The sequence below is a fragment of the Oenanthe melanoleuca genome, chromosome 2 (assembly GCF_029582105.1).
Source record: "Oenanthe melanoleuca isolate GR-GAL-2019-014 chromosome 2, OMel1.0, whole genome shotgun sequence".
NCBI classification, from domain to species: Eukaryota; Metazoa; Chordata; class Aves; order Passeriformes; family Muscicapidae; genus Oenanthe; species Oenanthe melanoleuca.
The window spans coordinates 58363352-58384460 of record NC_079335.1 but is presented as its reverse complement, the minus strand read 5'-3'; the positions used below and the strand labels follow the sequence as shown (position 1 = coordinate 58384460).

Sequence of the window (21109 nt, the reverse complement as noted above, 5' to 3'; positions counted from 1 at the left end):
TGCAACAAACTACTACTTATGTGACAGGTTTTTAGTTTACTGAGAGGCTCTGTGTCCTTCTGCAGAATTCAGTTAGAACAGTGCATTGGACAGAAGGGAATAGGGAGGTTTCCTTCTGGAAAGAAAGGGTAGGCTTTGAATAACCAAAGCTCCTGAATCTGATGTTCTTACTTAATGATAATGGGGACTGAATCTGGCCTCTTGTTTGTAGCAGGTAGTAATGAATGATGAATACCTAAAAATGAATTAGTGTAACAGCTGCTGGTCTGAAGCTCATTTAGTTTGTGCAGTGGTAGAACGTCAGAGTACTTTAGATCTTCCTGGTTTAAAAAAAAATCACCTGTACAAAACAAGGAAATACCAACTGGTGAGTACACACACCACCTGAGAAGTGAAAGGCCCAGGAGCCATCATTACATGAGATTGATTTGGTGTGTTCATTTAACACATGTATGACTATAAACATGTTATTTGTGCTTAACAATTAACACATTGTTTAATGCACTGGAACTTGTATTTTCAAGGAAGCTTGAAATAATTATTACAAGCTACTAGAGGAATTTGGGAATTGGACTAGGTTAAATGCTATTTAAATGGTACTTTGAAGTGCACTAAATTTTGGTAAAGTATTAGTGATGCTTCATGTTCACCTGACATCAGCTGCACGGTAAGGTTTGTTCAGAAATGGGACAAAGTATTTGGGGCTTGCTGATTTGTATTGCAAGTCAAAGATAAGATCATGACTGGAGAGAATGCCTGTGTGCTTCGCTGCTTTTACTGTTTTTTAATATGGTCTTGTGCCTCTTACATTCAGAAGTATATTAGTAAGAGATTCAGGCTAAAAAACAAATTAATCAGCTGAAGCATTTGAAGGATCTCTGTTTCTAATCACTCCACAGCAAAAGGCTTCCCCCTTTCATTAAACTTCTAACAGGATCTTTCATTAAACTTCTAACAGGATCTTTCATTTAAGTCTTTGCTTGACTAACGGGATTTTTCAGTTCAATCTTTGTTTGACTATTTCTAGAGTTTCCTATCCACTAATACGATGTAATAATATCAGTTGTACATGTAAGTTGCATGCAGAAGAGCATGTAAGTTCCACAGAAGAGCTCCAAGAATTCTTTTGAGCACTTGGTGAGCTTCAAAGCTTCTGGTGCCCTTTGTCTGGGTCTGAGACTGATGGCAGAACTGCAGGAGGGGCAGTGATGGGAGAGACAGTGATGGCAGCTTTGGGATCTTTTAGTGGGAACTGGCCTCAGCTGTTCTCAGCCATTCCTTGCTTGTTCACCTGCATGGCCCCACAGCCCGGCTGACAGAAAGGTCTGGATTTAATTTTAAAACCATGTATCAGAGGGGGGTGTTTGTTTAAAGAAGTGCAAGGGCCAGGCAGGGACCCCAAGATGTACATACAGATGGTCAAACAGAGCTATAAAAATTTAGCACAAGGATATTCTCTGCCTGAGGACAGTTTAATCTGTTTACTTCTCTGCAGATTAACCAGTTTGAGAAGTAAGAAATTGTTTTATTCTAAAATCTGCTATATTGGTTTTCTCTATCACATTCCTTGCAAATGAAGAACTGCATTATGCTTAGCATTTTCCATCCTAGAATGCCAAAATAAATGACTGTATTTCAGCTGTTTTCAGATTACACAATGGTGAATGCTGCCAGATAGAAAACCAGAGCAAAAGTTACTACTTTTTTTTTCCCCTTGACCTTGTTTTGTACCTTGGTCACCACACAGCATTAGCAACAATTGCTGGCTTTCACCTTTTGTACAGATGGAAAATATCTCACCATGTTCTTGAAATGGTCTCCAGTTAGACGTGTTCAATTACACATTACACTCCAAGGTTACTTGGTTTCATTTCTGAGCTGCACGAGAAATCATCCACTGCCATTTTCAGGTGATTTTACTGAATTTTTTACAAATCAATTTAGAACTGTTGGTAAAGCACAAATTACTGCTGCAGACCCAAGATAAGCCTTAGCCCTCTTTCTCCTTTTGCTTATGATGCATCTACTTCTCTATTTCTGATACGTGATACAATTAATGTGCCTTGGAACCTGTACAAGCCTCAGGTATGGAGTACTCCAGCTTTCCTACTTTATACTAACAATATTACTGAAAATTTTATCGTGACATTTCTTTCAAAGAAATACGCTGTTAACCATGCCATATCTATATATTTCATAATAGTAAACTCTCCTTGCTATTACACTCTCTACAAGTTATGCTGAGACAGGCAATAATGCTTTTAACAACCTGCATGAGAGTTTAGCTTGTCACTTGCTTACCTATTAAAGGCAGAAAAGAAATAGAATTGGGCCAATCCCTCAAAGATGAGAACTGATCAAATATTTTGTGGGTGGGTGAGTGCATGCAATCTGAGATTTCGAGAAATCAAGGTTGCAGTAACATTTTTCTGGCTAGCAGTAGTAAAGTGATAGTGTACACCTGGTATTTATAGCTTTGCTTTCCAAATAATTCCCATCTTGCTTATTGCATTACCTTAATGACTATATGAAAGTACTAGGAAACAGGGCATCTAAAAATTGTATCAATTTCTGCTTTCTTACCAATGGCCATACCCACAATGTTACATTATTTTGCTGTAGCATCTCCAGCAAATACGCAGGTGATCAATAGAAACTGATCATGGTGAATACCAGTACAGGATGTCTTCCATATCTTGCCCATTTACAGTAAAGTCCTTAAGGCTGTGAAGTTTGATGGTAGCAGAAGCTACTTGGAGAAAACTACTAGCCAAAGCTTTTTTTTGGTTTTTTTTCCCTGGGGCAATTCTTCTCTAACAAAATCCAAAACAAAACCAGTCAAGTAAACCCTCACCCAAACCATGGATCATTTCAACAAGTTAGATCTAAGTCATTGATACCAACTTGATAAAGTAACAGAACAATATTAAATATGCATCAGAGACTATGTCTCCAAGCAGCTAAAAAACTTCTATCATGAAGAATAGTTGAATAAAATTATTCATGCTACGCAGAAAAAATGCTTCAAAAAACCCGAGTCAAAGCATTGGGTTCTCCTCTGAAACCATTTATCGAGTGTCACAACAATGAAATAACTGGATACAGGCAAAAAACCCAGAAGGTATGATGGCACTGGTCTCTCATTTGAGTCCCATCATAAACCAGAACTCTCCTGAAAAACTGCCCCCATTCTTCTTTCCTCCCAGTAATCCTTTTACCTGCTAATCATCAAGTCACTAAGGGGTAATGGGGTTATGAAGAAATGTGGTTCTGGATTATTGATCGGCACCTTTCTTGGCCAGGGAGTGTTCTTCATTATTTCCTTCTTCTTTTGTTTCTTACTTTTCAGTCATCTCTGCTCTTTACTGCCTTGTTAGTTATTCCTGTTATTCTGCTAAGAATTCTTCCTCTTTTTGTTCATCACCTATTTCTAGACAAAGACTGATCTCAGCACAACCCTGAAAGGCAGAATCTCCTGCATTCTACATCCCTCTTCCTGCCAATTCTCCTCTATACTTTTGAGCAAGTAATTTAATTTCTGTCTTAACTTCCACATTAGTAAAAATTAACAGTACCATTACAAGGATGTGCAGTCCATCCTTCCTAAAGTGATTTAAAAAGCCTGCTGAATTAGGTAATCAACTATAATGTCATCACCAGATGAGCCAGTGGGGAAGACATCAGCATTCCCATCACTTTTGGTAACAGATCAGCAAGTTGTGAACAGCCTGGGACAAATACTGCCACCAAGAGCCAACTGCTACTTGGGCTGTACAGGAACAAAGATGGAACCAACAACACCAGTACAACAGAGCTCTGATTTACCAGTGCATGCTCACAGAAGTTACATTGCTCCTAGAATAAGCATGGAAAAATTACATCCCACGTGGACTGTGTATATTGTTGCTGCCTGGTGAGAGCCAGGGTAGCAGCACTGGAAGGTTCTGACAAAGTGTCAGCCATGCCCAGGAACACAAAGCCCCATGGACAAAGCCCCTCCAAATCCCAAGATGAAGCAATTTCTATATTCAAGTGCCTGTCAGATTTCTCCTTAAACTATATCATAGATTTCCATGTTATTAAAATAAGAAAAAAATAAAAGCATATATATTTGCAGAAAGGATGCATCTCAATTCCTGTTTGGCATACATATTTAGAAAACATACTGACTACCTAAGTTTGAACCTGTATAGGAATCTCATTAAAGTCTGGATTCAGAGTCCATTTCAAGGACTCAAACAAAAGCAGATGAGTAGTTCACAATTGCCTGTTGAACTTTCAGCTTTTTCTTTCCACAGAACAGCACAGTGTTCATAATGTAATGCTTAAAGGATAATTTTAATCTACCAGTACAGTTCCAAATGTCTTAGTGGGGGTGGTTATTATGGACATTATAGCATTATGGACAACCTACAGATTGTGGAACAGATTGGTTTTCTAAGACAATCTAAATGCAATTTTCATGTCTATGTGAATTTGAAATGTGTGGATTTTGTATTATATCTTTTAAATCCATGCACAGCAACTCATTAGGTATCTTGTGAAGAAAAACCATTGGAAACCATGAAACCCATTGAACCCATGAAAAAGCTTTTTGTTTTCCAACATTACCTTGTTTGACTGCATTTTAAATCAGCTATTTCCATATTTCATATGCATGGATTTTGCCAGTAGAGAAACAGCATGGGATGTATTTTAGATTTTCATCTCACATCCTAAAATAGACAACAAAAGTAAACAAGTGATACCGAAAAGAACTGTAAAAGCTGTAAATTCACATACTCCAAAAGTATCTTAATACTGTTATTGCCACAAATGAATATCACTGACTGATGAGGAGTTAGAGCTATTTACATGCATATGGAATCTTCAGCTATAAGCAATACTCTTTTGGAAGATGAGTGATTATAATATACATTTAAAAGCAAGATCTGAAATATCCCATTTATAGCACGCAAAATCAGGAATAGATTGCATGGGATTTCAAGACTAAAAAAAAAAAAAGCCTGTAACTGTTTAACTGTACTTTTTAGCCATTTTATACCCAGGGTCAGTTATTGCCCAACACTGAAAAGTATGCATATAGATATATATACATGCCCACACACAAACACACACTTTGGTATCTTCAGGTCATTACACTGGAAATGTAATAACCTTGCACCAAGTGGAGCCCATATTGTTAGAGATGTGGCAATTCTAATTTTTTGTTTTATTAACAGCTCTTGCAAGATACTAATACAGGTTGTGCCAGTAAATGTTATTAGTCTGATGTGAGAGTACATTGCTAACACAGGGAATGCAATTCCAATATATAGCTAATGTTGAGACTTAAAATACCTGCATGTTTTCTTTGTGCTGCATTCACAGTTATTCTCTTTCCTTTTTTTTTTTTTTTTTTTTTTTTTGTTTTGTTTTGTCTTAGTGGCCTACATACCACCATACCAAGGTAGGTGACACAGTAAAACAATGCTACTTTCCTGTGCATCACCAGAAAGAACCACAAAATGTTAAAAAAAAAAAAATCATCGCACTCCTTACAGGATAACTGGGTATTTTATGTATATTTTAAATAATTCTTATTTAGATTATTAATCCTTAAAACTATTGATTTCACAGTGATGTTGCAAACTGTGTTTTTGTCATCAGAGCTCCTAGTTAGTGCTTAAATTTCCAGTACTGGCAAATCTTTTTTATTAAGATCATTCAGCTTTAGGGTTCTTTCTGGCTCTTTTGAATGTGCAGGAGAGTTGACTTAGTTGAGATCCTTAACTGAGGTCAAACATTTCATTAATGTTAACTGGGAACAGGAAAAGTTGAGTGTTCTGTTCAGTTACTGAAGAATTATTGTATGTTTAAACTTTCCTTAAGGGCACAAACAGAGGTACCTCGGTTTTAAACTTCACTACCAGTACCCAAGGGCTCTGAATTCACACTCATACTTGGCAAGTGCATACATAGATATGGAAACCAAACATGAACAGTCTCTGAAAAACACCACTGGATTTTGTTTTCTGTCCCTAGGAGTCCAAAAATTGAAAGAACAAACTAGAGGTGAAAGAGTAAGTTCAACAATCGAGGGGAAACATGTAAATTACCTGTCACAAATAAAGAATAATATCAAAAGTTCTGAAGACAGATGAAGTTTGCTGATGACAATATGAATGGAAAGCACTTTATTTTAAACACCAGGAAACTCATCCAGAAGAGTAATTAAAAATTACTTCAGATTTGCTACTGCTTCATACACATTAAAACAGGAGATAGTCAAAGCCTGTCATGTCATTTGGCACTGCAGGCAGAAGAAACTTTGTATTTACAGCTCAATAACCTTTCCAGTAAGTCAAGTTATTAGTACTTAATAATTGGTCAGAACACCAAAATCAAGAAACCCAACTCTACCTAGATTATGAAATCTTATTATCTCAATTTCTCTCCATTACAATGGCAATCCACAGTGCATCAGAACTGCAACACCATGGTGTTTATCCTAAGGACAAAGCAGTCAGCAGGTTTCAAATAGTGATTTAAATGTAGATTAACAAGACAAAACCAAGGCTGAAGTTATGTACTGAAACACCACTGTCTCTCTCTTCCTAATCACAGCAGCAGAAGCTATTTTGGCAACACTGGAACTAGTGACTGAGTAGAAACTGCTTGCAGAAATATAAGCGTGACTGACTGCCTAACACCATGGAGATTTCACAGATCCAAAATTCAGATTTTCCTGCTTTTAAAATAGTTAACTGTCCAGATATCATCAGCATGCAAAAACCAACCCTGATAAAAACCAGCCAAACTTCTCTGAATTGAGTATTTTTTTTCCAATGGAAATCACTGTCATAAACCACATATATGACTTCATTTGGACTATTGCTTAGGAAGCCCTACTGAAAATAGAAAGCCCTACTGAAATAGAAATTGTCAGCCTCATTTGATTCCCTCATTCTAAAAAAAACATTGCTTTTGCAGCTCATGAGTGTTAAAAAGTCTTTGGGAACTAAAAATATATACAATCTATTCCTGCTTTCCCATGCAGAATGTAAGTTTTTTCATTTTCTAAAATCACAGTCTATGATCCTACTTAAGAAAAATTTCCTATTTAAGGAAAATTACAAAGTTTCTGTTACCTGAACTTTCCAGTAAGAGGCTTAATTCCACACTGGGCTGTAATGTTAAGAAGACGTGCATCCATATATATATGCACAACATATGTGCAAATACATACTGTGTATTTGCCATTTCACAGCACTGACAACTGTAGGGGGCAAACTCTGTAGATCTCCAAGGCATATTTCTCCTGTCTTCAGTTCTGAAAATGATTCTGCATGCCATGGCTGATAAGCTGTCCTTCCCAGCTGACTGGGTGATGTGCCTGTTCTGGTTTTCAGGACATACATGCAGCCAGGGTCAGCCACCACGTTGGGTCCATCCCCCCAAGATCTCAGCATGGCCGGCCCATTGATGACAACCCTGTAGTCCACTTCTTCAAGAACATTGTAAGTCTCCCCTCTTCTTATGCACCAAAATCAAATATTTTCTTTAGAATCCATCAGTAACAAATACTCCCCAATCATTACCCTTTATTTTGAGCCTCAAATTGTACTGTGCCTTTTGAGCTCATTATGCTGATCAAATACAAAAATAATTTTTAGACAAACAATTCTGAAATGCTACAAAAAAGCATGTGAACCTCCATTAGCATAATCAAATGCTAACCATGTCAGTTATAAAGCTTCACTACAGACATGTTTTGTCCTTGTGTCTTTAACACCTGCAGTATTCAGGAATTATTACTGTTTCAAGACAGATATAAATCCAGTGTATTCCAGGCAAGCCTGAGACAGCAGAGGAGCTTCTCAATGCAATTACCATTTTTAGCTCATAGATAACGTGCAAAAGGCCTGATGATTTCTGACATTTATTTTTGCCTTTATTTGACTATTCTTCTGTGTTGGTTTTTAGGTCTCACCCCGTACACCTCCCCCAATGCAAGCAAAGGTAAGCAGTTTCAGGGACTCAAGGCATTTATGGCTACATTCACACTAATTCAAGCAAGCCTAATTCACTGTCCCTAATGGCACTAAATAAAATCTACAGGTATCACTGGGAACAATTTAAAGCAAGAGCCTAAGACATAGAAGCCATGGTTCTCTTCCTCATGCACTTCCTGACTTCATGCAATACTAACTGAAGCCAATTGCATGGATTTTTATATTCAATTTATGGTGTGATTGTTTTTTGTAATGAACTAAGAATTGGTAATGCTTTCAAACAAGCCTCACCAACCAGGAGCCGTCCTTCCATTTACTCAACTCAGCTGGCTTTTGAAGTACATAATACTGACAAACCATGGCTAGTGAAGTCTGTTCTAGTAATTACAATAAATAATTTTGCCTTTTTTTGCTTCACGAAATGACTGTACAGACTGTTGTTCTCAACTCCTGCCTGCCTCATTATCTAGCCATTATTTCATAATCTTGGCTGTCTTTTCATCTTCTGCTGTGTATGGCAGACCCATAGTGATCATCATGTCATTGTTTCTATTTCTTGCATGTACAGGGAAGAGGATTATCCCTCACCAGATTTAGCTGGGTAGGTGATGAATGTGCTTTCGGTAACAGCCCTTTTATTTACCAGGCCAAAGCATAGCTTGCTCCATTGCCTCAAGCTGCTGCAGCAATGTGATAATTTTGTTTTGTCTCAAGTTTGCTATTTTGTTTTTCCTGTTCCACTTTCCTTCCTCCTTCCACAGCACTTTAAGAGGGTAATTGTGTTGCTTGCTCTTATCCTGCAATTTGACAGCCCTTGCAGCAATAATTTCTTTTGCTTCAGCACAAAGGGAGCAAAATCCACTGCATGGCAAAGCTCTCTTCCCTCAAAGGCTCCTGGAAGACCCATCTGCTGCATTTTTCTTCTTCTGAGATGGACAAAAATGGGAGGGAGGGCTGGGACAAGATAGGTGCTTATTCCACTTTTGCAATTGCTTTTACACAGTGAAGTCTGAAAAACTAATGCTGTCACTAACCTCGGTATTTTGTCCCACCTTTCCTGTCAGTTAGAACTGATCTGCCCAAGCAATTCCTAGACAAGTTCTTCCCACAGTTCTCTCACAACTAATTAAATTCAACTTCTCTACCACAGGTTTGATTTTATATGAGATGGCATGTAAATTACTGGCATTTTAAGACAAAATATCAAAGCCTTCAAACTATTAAACATTTCTTTCACTATCAGAACATCACATATTAGCTGATGTGTTTGACATCTTAAAACTCATGAAATTAAAACATTTTAAGTTTTATCACACAGGCTAATGCTCTGAGTATTTAATTTTTGAATATTAATTCATTTTTTACAGTTTGATGCTTCCCTCAGATTTGAATCTATTCAGAAAATTTCCTAACATTTTCCTTCAGCCTTGTTTATTACATAAAAGATCATTTTATTGCAACAACGTCCAAATTCCTCATCTGAGTATTACATTTCAGTGATCACAAATAAAGACATTATGCATATGATAATTTGAATGTGATAATTTGCAATATACATGAAAATCTTTCTTTGCAGGGTGGTGAAACACACAAGCCAGGATATGGAAGTGGAAAATTCTATGAGCATAAATCTGCTCACAAGGGACACAAGGGATCCTATCATGAGGGCCAGGGCACTCTTTCCAGAATCTTTAAACTGGTAAAGTACAATTGAACTTTAAGTACAAAAAAACTGGACTAGGAAAAAGAGAAGCCAAACCTCTCCAGAACCTGCCATGTTTGAAAAAACTGTATTTCCTTAAAGCTTCTGACGGAATTAGATTTGCATGGATAAACCAGAAGGTTATTTCATGGCTTAGGGACTACTTACATGATAGGAAACAAAGGTAAAAGTAGTTAGTGGCCATCAGGAAAGAAGGTAAGTCCAAAATGTCCCACAGAGACCTGCACCAGGATCAGTGTTGTTACTGAATGCAAAAATGATCTGGAATACAGAAGACAAATGAAATGACACAGCTCATTGCTGATAAATTATTTAGGATAGTAAAACGGAAAGAGAACTGAGAAACTGCAAAAGAGCAGTACAGGACAGTGCTGGACACATATTTGGATGCAGTAAGGACCCCAGCAGTCCCTGCTTATTCCCACCCCAGGTAGGAGAACCCCTACAATATGTCAGTATTGCTTGCAAGTTATGAAACCACAAAGTGGGGAAAATTAGAAAACTGTCATATTAGAAATAAACATTTGGTCAAATTATCTTTAGTCTTCAATTCCCCATTTCAAGGCACAGCACAACCACACCACCACAGGCAATAAATGAAAACAGAACAGGAAAAAAAGGTCAGTTGTGAGGATTTTTCAGATTCTATGTCAGGAAAGAGACATATGAAAAGCACACTATATCCACTGGCAGATACATTAAGGAAGACTGTATTTTCACTCAAAGGCAATGATGGCAGTGAGTTCACTTGCAACAAATCACCCAGTGCACCATTTGCACATGAAGATGCCATCAGAAGTCATCTCAATTTCAAGTTAGAAGGTCTGAGATCCTTTGCAGAGCTTATCACTTCAGACTCTTAATATTCTGCTCTGCAACTGGAGATATAACAGTGCCTTCATTTGCAGAAAAACCCCATTATTTTCTCTTAAACAGTTTAGGTTTTATATCTCCCATTATACAATTGTTTTCCAAATTTATGCAGCACCAAATGACAACACAAAAACTTGGTATTCTTATGTTGCAATTTAAGAAAAGGAATGATCTCTTCAGAGGCCTTGGTAAAAATCAAACGTATTTTAAGTCTTAATTTCACATTGTGCACTTGGTAGATTTAGTAGAGTTCAGGTACATCAACTATTCCATGGCTATATACTGACATTATTTGTAAATTTTCATCATTTCAACATCTGAAAATAGGCATTAATGATGTCTCATGAAATTTAACATTATCTTTTTTTCATACTCATCACAGCTATTTTAGCTTAGATCTATATATCTATTTATCTGAGAGATACATACACCAGTTTAACTTTTTAGATAACCTTTTCCCAGCCATTATAATTTCTGGAACTTTGATATGAGTTTTATTCAGTCCATTGTTTACAGCAGGAGGCACTAATTACTATTTTTAATATAGTTTTACAGTCTTGTAATATAAAAAAAGTTATCCATTCTTTAAGTTATCTTTGAAAGAAAAAAAAGGCAGTTACCTAATGAATTAGGCTGAATTTTCCTGTAACACTTCTGTAAAACTAAGGAGGCAGCACTGAAAGATGAGAAGAAGATAAATGAAGAAAATGAAGTCTCAAAGTACAATTATTTTTCAAGTAAACAGTTCAGTCATCAACTGATCACAGTAAGAATTACCCCATCACCTCACATCTGTGATTTTAAGTGCATTTTTCAAGATTTGCCTATAGAAGAGTTGCTAAAGCTAAGGGACAAGATACCAAGTTAGAGTAGTCTCAAATTCCAAAAAATGAAATGTCAGAATTTCAGCTTGGATCATCTTTGCTATAAAACTGCTTATTTTCTCAAATGCAAATTTATGAATTGTCACAGTTTTTTCTTCACAGTTTGACACTTTCTAAGAATAGGGCAGGTTTCAGCCCATTTATCTTTTCTTAGCTTTCTCCCATATCTGCATCTAAGCTTTCCATACAAGCCTCATGTTGATATAAAACTGAGAATTTACTGCAGAATGAAACTATTACATTTCAGTTCAGATGTGAAACTATTACATCTTATATTTAAGGTTTTGGTACTTTGTTTTGTTATTTAGAGTATATACACAGGGTTCATAAAAATGAAATTTTCCATGCTGTCCAAGGAAATAAATTGTTTTCATTAGGAAGACCTGAATAAGAACATGCACTTAAAAGTAATTAATGAAAGACTGTCAAGTCCTCTGTGGAAGATTTAATGAGAGTAAATTAATCCTATGTGAAAATCAATGAAAGTCTTTTTGAAGTGAAAATCTCAGTAAATATTTAGTGATATAGTAGAGGCAATTGCAGGTTATTTTCATTAGACAGTATGTAAAATTTTGTCATACTTACAAGAGATTGTTGTTCTTCAATGCACAGCCCAAACAGTTATTAATTTCTAATTAATACAACTCTGTTCTTCCCTCCACAGGGAGGCTCTGGGTCCCGACCTGGATCGCGGTCTGGTTCCCCCATTGCTAGGCGCTGAAGCTCCAAGATGATACCCAAGGATCATGTACTCTGCTTCATAATATAACTGCCTTAAAACTAGTAACAGCTGCCACAATTACCTAGATAGATGCAATCCATTACTTAATGCCAAGTAGGTTCTGCATGCAGTAGATGATACAAACTTCTATTGGCAATCCCTGAGCAACAGTTGAATGAAAGGAACACAAAAAGTAGCTTTGCTAGATGTTTTCCTTATTTTATGTAAAGTAACAAGATCTCTGACTTTACCCTTCTTCTTCAGGATGCCCTAACTGTATGCTGGACTCCTTTATTTCTCCCAAACACCTAATTTAAGCTCAACTCCTCTGGTTTCGTTTTAGTGAACATCAGAATTACAAATAAAGAGCTATAATGTCTTGGATACTGAGCACTGCTGTTAATGAATTTTTGAGACACTGCTGTTAAAACAAAAAAAAAAAAAAACAACAACATGTGCAGAAGTTGTAAGGACTGTTTATCCAATTTTTTTTTTTTGGTTATTTTTTTGTTTTGTTTTAATCTTCCTTCTCTCACTCACAGAATAATTTATTTTTGTAACAGGATTAGGCAGTCATGGAAAGGTTTATCAAATCCTGGGAGTTCAAGGTATGTGAAGAGTGGGAGGGGGCAGATGTTGAAGAATCAATACGATGTGGAGCAATAGCAATAAGGAAATTCTTTCCATGCCCTGAATTGCTCATTGCATCCAAACCATTAGAATAAAGAGTAGATGAGGGAGAGAAAGAGGATTTAAAATTTGAGTTAGACTAATGTTACAAAACAAGGGATATTCCCAGAGAAACATCTAAGACTGCACACGTGACCACTGGATGTCACTGGTGCTTCACATAAACTCTGCTGCAACAGCAATTATTTTGCAGTACAGTAAGTAAATAAGCATACAAACAAAAAAAGTCTAATTTCTGAAAGAAAGCCCTTCAGTACTGGTATCTCAGATAGTCCTGCACATCTCACGTTAGAATTTCAAATCTTTCTCTTGGTATTCAGCAGTGTTGTATTTGATGGGCTCAACCTTTGCCTGAGTTAGACCTGGATGCCTATTAGGGGCAGTGCACCAAAGCAAACTCATAGTAAACTACTGTGAACATTTAACTGTTGTATTGTAGTTGCCTTGTAGAAATAAATTATAGCTGAGTTAGATTTAGGTATGAATTGTTCACAAATTACTAAAATGAATGTGTGGAGATGGTATTTCCAACCACACTTAGGGAAATAAAAGGCTCTTCTGAATTGCACTGTTTCATTACTTAAACTTAGCATTTCTTCAAACTGTCATCTAAGTGTGATTAATTATTTTATTTTTTAGTTTTAGCCTATGCACTGTAGATTATAATTAGTGCTTCCTAGGTTGAAACAGCATTCCTAATTAGTGCCCAGTAAAAGTTACCTATAAATATATATGTTAATTGCATTTCACATCTAGATCTCTTGTAGGTTTAAATCAGTGTCCATTAATATGAAGCAATGGAAAATGAGATGATAGAAAATACATAGAGACTAAAGAAAACAAAACTGCCAAAATGATTAAGTATACACACACCTATTACATCTATTACCTTTGTTGGTTGCTATGTGTATTTTTCTATTGTAGCTTCATTCAGATGTATACTCTGCAACGTAATAGTTGATTTAATTTGAACAAGTATTGTTCTTATAGGAACATAGCTTTTAAAAATAGACACTATTGAAATAAAGTAATCAACTTGAAATGAAACTTGGGCCAGTTTTGTTTTTTACAAAGGAAAAGGATATATATATATATATATATTTATATATACTTATACATATATATAGGTCTGTTTGGTTTATTCCCCTGCCCCCCTTCCCCCCCTTATGAATAATGTTCAGATACTAGAAAATGACACAATGACACTTTAGGACCCTGCACACAGGCTTCTAGTGACATTGCATGGCCCAGAAGGCTGACAATAGGACACAAGAATTAGGGAATGCCAGCATCTATGGAGTGACAGTTACAGTTCAGAAGGATACTGCAAGGCATAAAATGTCTGTGAAGAGGCAATAAAATCCAGCCCCCTTCATGAACAACTGTGGTGCAAACAGCCTTCAAAAATGTGAAAGAATATTTAAGGTAAAAAACCCAGAGAAATACATCTTTCAAAATACTGCACTTTAGAATTAAACCAAAAAATCTTCCTTGCCTTCATCACTCTTCTTTCCCCTCAGACATCTTTTCCAGAGGATTGAGGTGGCTTTTTTGGATTTACTTCCTTTAGAGGAACAGATATAGTACTTGAAAGCATTGTTTTACCAACATGAAAAGAGATTAAAACTTGGCCTGAAATTTATTTTTTTAGTTACACACTAGTAGTTTTGATGAAAACCAGCAGTTTAAATGGCCATTTGATTAGCAAACAAAGGATTTTTCCTGAAACAGGAATGCCCAACCAATACCAGAAGTGTGTAATTTAATGTACTGAAGGAATGGACATAAACCAAAAGATATTGTGGCAGGCACAAGCCAAAAGCCCCAGGTAGCACAAAACTACTACTGCATTAAACCAGAAAGAACACAGGCTGTCCCAAGCACTGTTCACTTACTCACTATACAACGTGGAACTTTAAGCACTTGTCAGAACAAGAGTTCTTCTGCTTCCTTAAATAATACATCTGCTTTCACATGGCTTTTGAAAATATCAACATATTGGTTACTCTGTCTGTATTTGTTCTGAACATCAACCACATACACTGCTCTGAAAAGCTCCAACTCAATCTTACCAAGGCTATAAAAAACTCTGTTAAGACACTTGAAGTTCACAGGGAAGAGGATGCAGGGAAGCAAATCAAACACAATGTTAAAAAGAAATTTTATAAGTGTCTATTATTGTAGCTGACAGGATTTCCAAGTGCTGGAGCAGTAGCAAACTGAATTCAGGAAACATGTTAGCTGACTCCATAACTCACACTTTTTATTTAACACTTCAAAAACTTGCTAAACAGACTCACTGCCTCTAACCAAGACATAATACTTTTGAGAAGTGACCCTTTAAAAATGCCATCTTTTTACTCATGAGATCAGCTTTTAGGTTGTGTGTACCAAGAACCATTCCAACCCAGAATCACTGAATGGTCTGGGCTGGAAGGGGCCTTAAAGATCACCTAGTTCCAAGTTCTCTGTGCATTTACACAGTATTCCCTGAAATAATAGGGAAAAAAGTCATGCATGGTACATGCAACACAGCACATTTTGCTGTATTATTACAGATAAAATGCATGCTCTACCATGAGGCCAGACAACTGTAAAATATACTATCTTTCTTAAACAGCTGGAACACTCACAGGCTGCCTGGAAAGGAAGGCACTTTATTCTTTACATCTATTATTCAAACACACACTTCTGTAAACAGTTTTTCCAATCTCCTAGAATCCAGAATAATATGCTTAAAAAATACATGAAACAGAATTTGGAAAAAAGTAATATTATTTAGCATGTTTTTCAATTAAATATTCCACATAACAAAAGTGTTATTTTCATGTCACCAACTATATTACTTATATACATATGCTGAACAGTTAACAAAAGAATTAAGAGATGCCCTATCAAAACCAACAGCGATTTCTTGCTTCAGCAATCAGAAATAACTAGTTTATCATAGACAGAATATAGACAATATTTACAGAAAAGGGCTTTTTGGATCTGAGAACAATTATCTTTTAGAAAGTAAATTAAAGTCCAGGTCTGTATTATAGTACAACATATCCACCACTGATCTAGAAGTACTTGTGGCAACCAAACAGATGAACTCCTTGCAACTGGGATTAGTATTTACAAAATATACTGATCAGCCACACAGAGGCTCATAAACTTTAAATATATATATATATATATATATATATATACATACATATATAAGCACACATATATATATCTATATATATGTAACATATAAATAAAATTCAAAAGAACAAGGCAAAAATAAGAAAACAGCTTCTGTCTTTGGAATGTCTAAAACACAACTATGCTTTTACTCCAGTGTTTCTTTGCTATGAATATACTTAACAAGTGGCACCTTTGAAAGCAATACTCAGTCAGCTAGGTAGTTTTGCTGAAACAATGACTTAAACAACAAATAAATGTAATATATTTCCAAAATCCACAAAGAAAATAGTAAGGAATTTACAGATTCAAAATGATAACTGTTTACAGCACTGGGGAACATTGTATAGTATAGGTAACCTAGTGTGGATCTAACTTTCTCACTGCTACCACAAAATTGTACTTGTATACCTCACAGATCTAGTATATGGCTGTTTTCCACAGATACTGAGATAGGTACCTGCTGACCCAGTACAGCAAACAACAGAGGCTTTTACTGGAACATTTTCTCATTTGGATTCTTTTTAAGTAATTATTGCCAAGTCCAGAACCTCAAGACTTTTACTGTAAAAATCTAACTGCCTCTTGTGGTTGGAATGAAAATGAACATGCTCCCTCTCAAGAGTTTAACTCAAGAAAAGCCATGAGCTTGCAGTATTTTATTTTTTTTCAACAAATTCTCAAAATGCACTAAAAAAGAAAGCTTTAAAAAAATACAGCCTTTTCCTGTGCCTTGTAGGAAAAAAAAAAAAAAAAAAAAAAAAGAAAGGCAAAACTCCACTATTTTATACTGCATGCATCATCAACTGCAACACTTCATTTTCAATCTCAATTATTTCTTTAAACACATAAAAAAACCAGTTGACTGACAGTTTCATGATTTTCTGGTGAAGTTATTCTTCATCTCCATTAAAAACTGGTATTATTCTATTCTGATATAAAGTTCCAGTTTATCTTTAAATAGATATATTGTCTGTGAATTCAAAGATGAAACTGTATACATTATTACCTGAGTTCACTGATTCACAGACAACTTAGCACAGATTAAATGAAGTTTTCCCAATATTCTTCTATAAGCTTAAAAAAAAAAAAGAATTTCTCTTTTAGGTAACTTCTGTAAATAATTAAAAAAACCTATAATATATTATTCTATTGTTAGTATCTTCAATGCTTGAAGCTTTAACCATAAAATTCAAGTCCCAGAAACATTTCTAACTTCCAAATTTCAAGGTGTTATCGAAAAACATTGCCTATATTTTGCCATTCATTTGAAGATTCTTGTACCACTTCTTCTAAATTCAGAGCACGACTAATGTCTTCCCCTTCTTGTTCCTGGTGATTTGCAGGCTCTTGTACAGGACCTACACCAAGGCAGAAGAGAAAAAGGCAAGTGAGTGTAATTTAATGTATGGTGTAAGAAAAATGCAAATACAGCACTTGGGAATAAAGGAATCATGATGGGGAACACTTTTATACAATTACTTCAGATACTGTAAATTCATTAGACAGTCTTGGAAAAAATTTTTTTTAAAAAAATCTAATACAATATACTGTTTTCCTGGAATAATTTTTCAGCTCTGTATTTCTGTACACAGAGCCCCACATAAAAAACAAGGAACCATAAAGAGCAATGAATTGCTGTTTCAACCTGATTTTTGTGTTGCATGTGCAACTATTAGCTCACGACCTGTGGTTTTTGGCTATTAAGTCTTGACTCCTCAATAACTCGAGGGAAGTGCTCTGTGCTCTCCTATCAAAACATATGGATTCCTGCCCTCAGCAGTACTACCACCATGCTACGTACCAGTGTAACCATGAGTCCGTTTCATATGCAGCTTCATATTGCTTTTCTGTGTAAATCCCATGGCACAGTAATCACATTTATAAGGTCTCTCTCCTGTGTGCCTTTTCATGTGGACTTTAAGAGCACTCTTCTGGTTAAATGCCTTTTCACACAATGTACACTGAAATGGTCGTTCTCCTTTATAAGAAAAAAAAAAAAAAAAAAACTTATAATTTTTCCTTTTAAGATTGAAATACAGTTTGGAATTCAGTAAAAATTATCAAGATGATCTAGAAATGAAATAGACATCATAATTTTCCCTGAGACTTTCTCCAAACAGTGCTATAGCTCCACATTGTCATCAAAAATCTCAAATTAAATGTCAGAATAATTACATAAGTACTAAATCACTGACATTATCTTTCCTATTCAATTTATCACCTAGGTAAGTTACCCACAGTAGAAGCAGAATGTTCCTTTCTAATGCAGTAACCACAGAAGAGCTTGATGCTGGGAAAGAGAAAGCTCTGGTTGACTCACTCTAAGAGAGAGTTACCCTTTTGAGGGAATCTTCTTATTCTACAGCAAATCCAGCCAAATTCATTGGTCCCCTCCAGATTAGCAGCAACAAGATAACTTTGCCCTGTCCGCTCTAAGTTTAGCAGCCATGACAAATCTTTATTGGTAGCAGTGGTAGGGAAAAGAAAGAACTTTTCAAGAGAACTGACTCCTATACTTACAACTCATGTTCTTAAGAAGAAAGTTTGTCAGGCACGGGGAGGACAGCTGCACTATCATCCTATGCACAGCTTTCAACTTACAGCAGGGCAGAAGCTGCAAGCTGAAAAGCACTTATATTACAGAAAATGAGTGCTCCCTAGGAGAAGTCAGTATAGACTTTTTATAGATTAACTGTTAAAGAAAATATCAGAAGTGGAATATGTGGAAAAGAACACAACAAATGAAAAGTACTGGCATTAGAAACAGATGACCTGTGCAAGTAGCTCAGTAATAACGAAGCACTGCATACAGCAGTCAGTGTCAGCAGTTAAGCCTAGCCTTTGTTTAATATCACTGAGCACACCCCCTTACTTGCACATCCATCTATATGACTGAGGATGATCATAACCAGTGTCTTTAAAGCACTTCAAACAATGCTTTAAAATATGTTTTTATTAATCTGTCTCAAAGGCTGACAAACCTTCAGACACAACCTCAAGCACTCACATTATCACTGCAGTACTGCCAGTCCCAAAATACAGATCAGCTTAGTGAAGCATGTGAGTTTTCAAGTTTGCTGTTCCTCCTTTTAATTTCCAAACATTTGAGGTAAGAAATGGTTTTTTAAGTTTAAGTTGACATTTAAATGCAGATAGTTGAAAGCATAAGCAAGGGTTCCAAACATAACACCCAGATACTCGTAAGAAAACCTCTCAAGATAAAAATAATTTCTGGTGTTACCTGTGTGGATGCGACTGTGTCTCTCCAGCTGACTTGGCTTAGCAAAAGCTTTTTCACAAGTATCACACTTAAACACTCTAGGCTTCTGGGAACTCAGTGAAGGTCCACCTTGATGGGTTTGCATGTGTTCCTAAGCCAGCATAGGAAAAAAAATACATTTCAGACCATTTAAAAAGACTTCAGTACTTAACATAAAAATATATTCACACCTTGAAGGCAAAAGCAGAGGATCTTAGTCATCAGCAGACAAGCTGGAAGAAAATGGAAGCCTGCAATTGTTTTTTTTTCTTTTAAATGAGAGATCACTTTTGTGTATCAACTCTCTCTAACCATCTGTATCTTTACACTTCTGAAAACCTCCATCAATAACTGTATGTCTTTCTTTTTCGGCATACATTATCTCTTTACTAATTATCTGAAGCAAAATAAAACACAGAAAACCAAACCAGAGTTCTTTAAATGCTCTGTACATCCACAAAGAGGTATTTTGATAACTGTGCATTATAAGCTAATGTAGGATTTTTTTCCCTTTCTCCTCTACAGCACCCATCTCCCTCCTTGTCTGATATGTGGGTATTCCTCAGCACCTGAATTGGTAACACTGCCAAACTGTACAGGCCTCAAAGAGGCAACTATCATAACATACACACACACAACTGTGTGATGGCAAGATGCAAACAGAACCACTTCACAATGGACTCTTAATTTAATCAAAACACCAGAAAATAAAATCACTAAGGCTCTTAATGGTAAGATAGTAGGATGCCTTATCTTTATGAAGAAGCATCAATTAACAGTTCTAATTTCAGTGTTTTTAATACACTGATGCTGGCCCAGATATTTTTTGAACTTAAGAGGAGTATATTATGTTACCTATTAATATTTTCATTTTTAATTTATTTATTAATACCAAGATAAACTTCAAATTACAAAAAAAAAAAAAAAAAAAATAAATATATATATATATAACTAAAAAAAATCTAATCAAGAACTATCCGGGAAACAGTACTGCAAATACTTGTCCACTTTCTAAAATGTGTGTGGATATTCTTTTCTACTCTATTTGATTACAGACTAAACTATTAATTAGTCTTTACTATACCTAAACAATAAGCCTTCTTGATGTCTATGAAGTCCTATTCCTCACTCCACGAACAGAAGCAAACTGTGTCTGCAGTTTGTTTACACTGGAAAATCAGTGAGACAGTTACATGGAAGAATATTATTATCACAGTAATTATAATAATAAAGTATTACAGGGAAATAATATAAGGTCTTCTGAGAAAAATTATGTATCTGTAAACCCCTGCTTAGGTGGAAATAAAATCTTTCAGTTTTATCTTGTTCATTACCCCCTCAAGTAGTGAACTGGTGGAAGCACTCTCTGACCTACTTCAAAAAAATTAACTGAAACCAGTTGCTACTTTCTTCCACCACAAAACCCAAACAAAAAACTAAACAAAACTAAACCTCTAAATCCCAACAACCCCCACCCCATCTTCTACTTGAAAGCAAACAATATATCATCCAGATAGCCCTGTAAAGCTTTCTGCCAACTTTCTCTGAAGAAACAGTTTTTGATGCAATTCTGTTCCACTGATCTTTGCACATCTTATACTTTTCCTGTAAAATAAATATACTTTTGAAAATAGCTCAAGGAAATGCACCATTCTGAAGTGCAATATTCTCATTATAGACATAGTATTTTGCCAATTGTTCATGCAATGTTTTACAACTTTGTGTAATTCTTATGTTTCTTCAGAGAGTAATTATCTTGGAGTAGCAAACAAGTTATCTAATTATAAAATA

At 35.8% G+C, this 21109-nt stretch overlaps 2 protein-coding genes across 13 annotated transcripts in view; one reads left to right on the top strand and one right to left on the bottom strand.

The window, feature by feature from the left end:
• MBP (myelin basic protein) overlaps positions 1–12579 on the top strand; it is a 104379-nt gene extending 91800 nt beyond the window's left edge. For 6 of the 9 annotated variants that reach the window (XM_056483234.1, XM_056483237.1, XM_056483236.1 and 3 more), the window contains exons 5-10: positions 5426–5449; positions 7392–7499; positions 7966–8001; positions 8563–8595; positions 9571–9693; positions 12139–12579. In XM_056483234.1, the coding sequence (XP_056339209.1) occupies positions 5426–5449; positions 7392–7499; positions 7966–8001; positions 8563–8595; positions 9571–9693; positions 12139–12195 (381 nt within the window). In that variant the 3' untranslated portion in view covers positions 12196–12579. The remainder of the gene's footprint in view (positions 1–5425; positions 5450–7391; positions 7500–7965; positions 8002–8562; positions 8596–9570; positions 9694–12138) is intronic. The other 3 variants (XM_056483240.1, XM_056483241.1, XM_056483242.1) reach the window with 3 other exon arrangements.
• Positions 12580–15227: 2648 nt separating this feature from the next.
• Positions 15228–21109, bottom strand: part of ZNF236 (zinc finger protein 236) — a 72344-nt gene continuing 66462 nt past the window's right edge. For 2 of the 4 annotated variants that reach the window (XM_056484693.1, XM_056484695.1), the window contains exons 31-33: positions 19301–19430; positions 17861–18037; positions 15228–17417 (exon numbers count right to left, since the gene is read on the bottom strand). In XM_056484693.1, the coding sequence (XP_056340668.1) occupies positions 17290–17417; positions 17861–18037; positions 19301–19430 (435 nt within the window). In that variant the 3' untranslated portion in view covers positions 15228–17289. The remainder of the gene's footprint in view (positions 17418–17860; positions 18038–19300; positions 19431–21109) is intronic. The other 2 variants (XM_056484694.1, XM_056484696.1) reach the window with 1 other exon arrangement.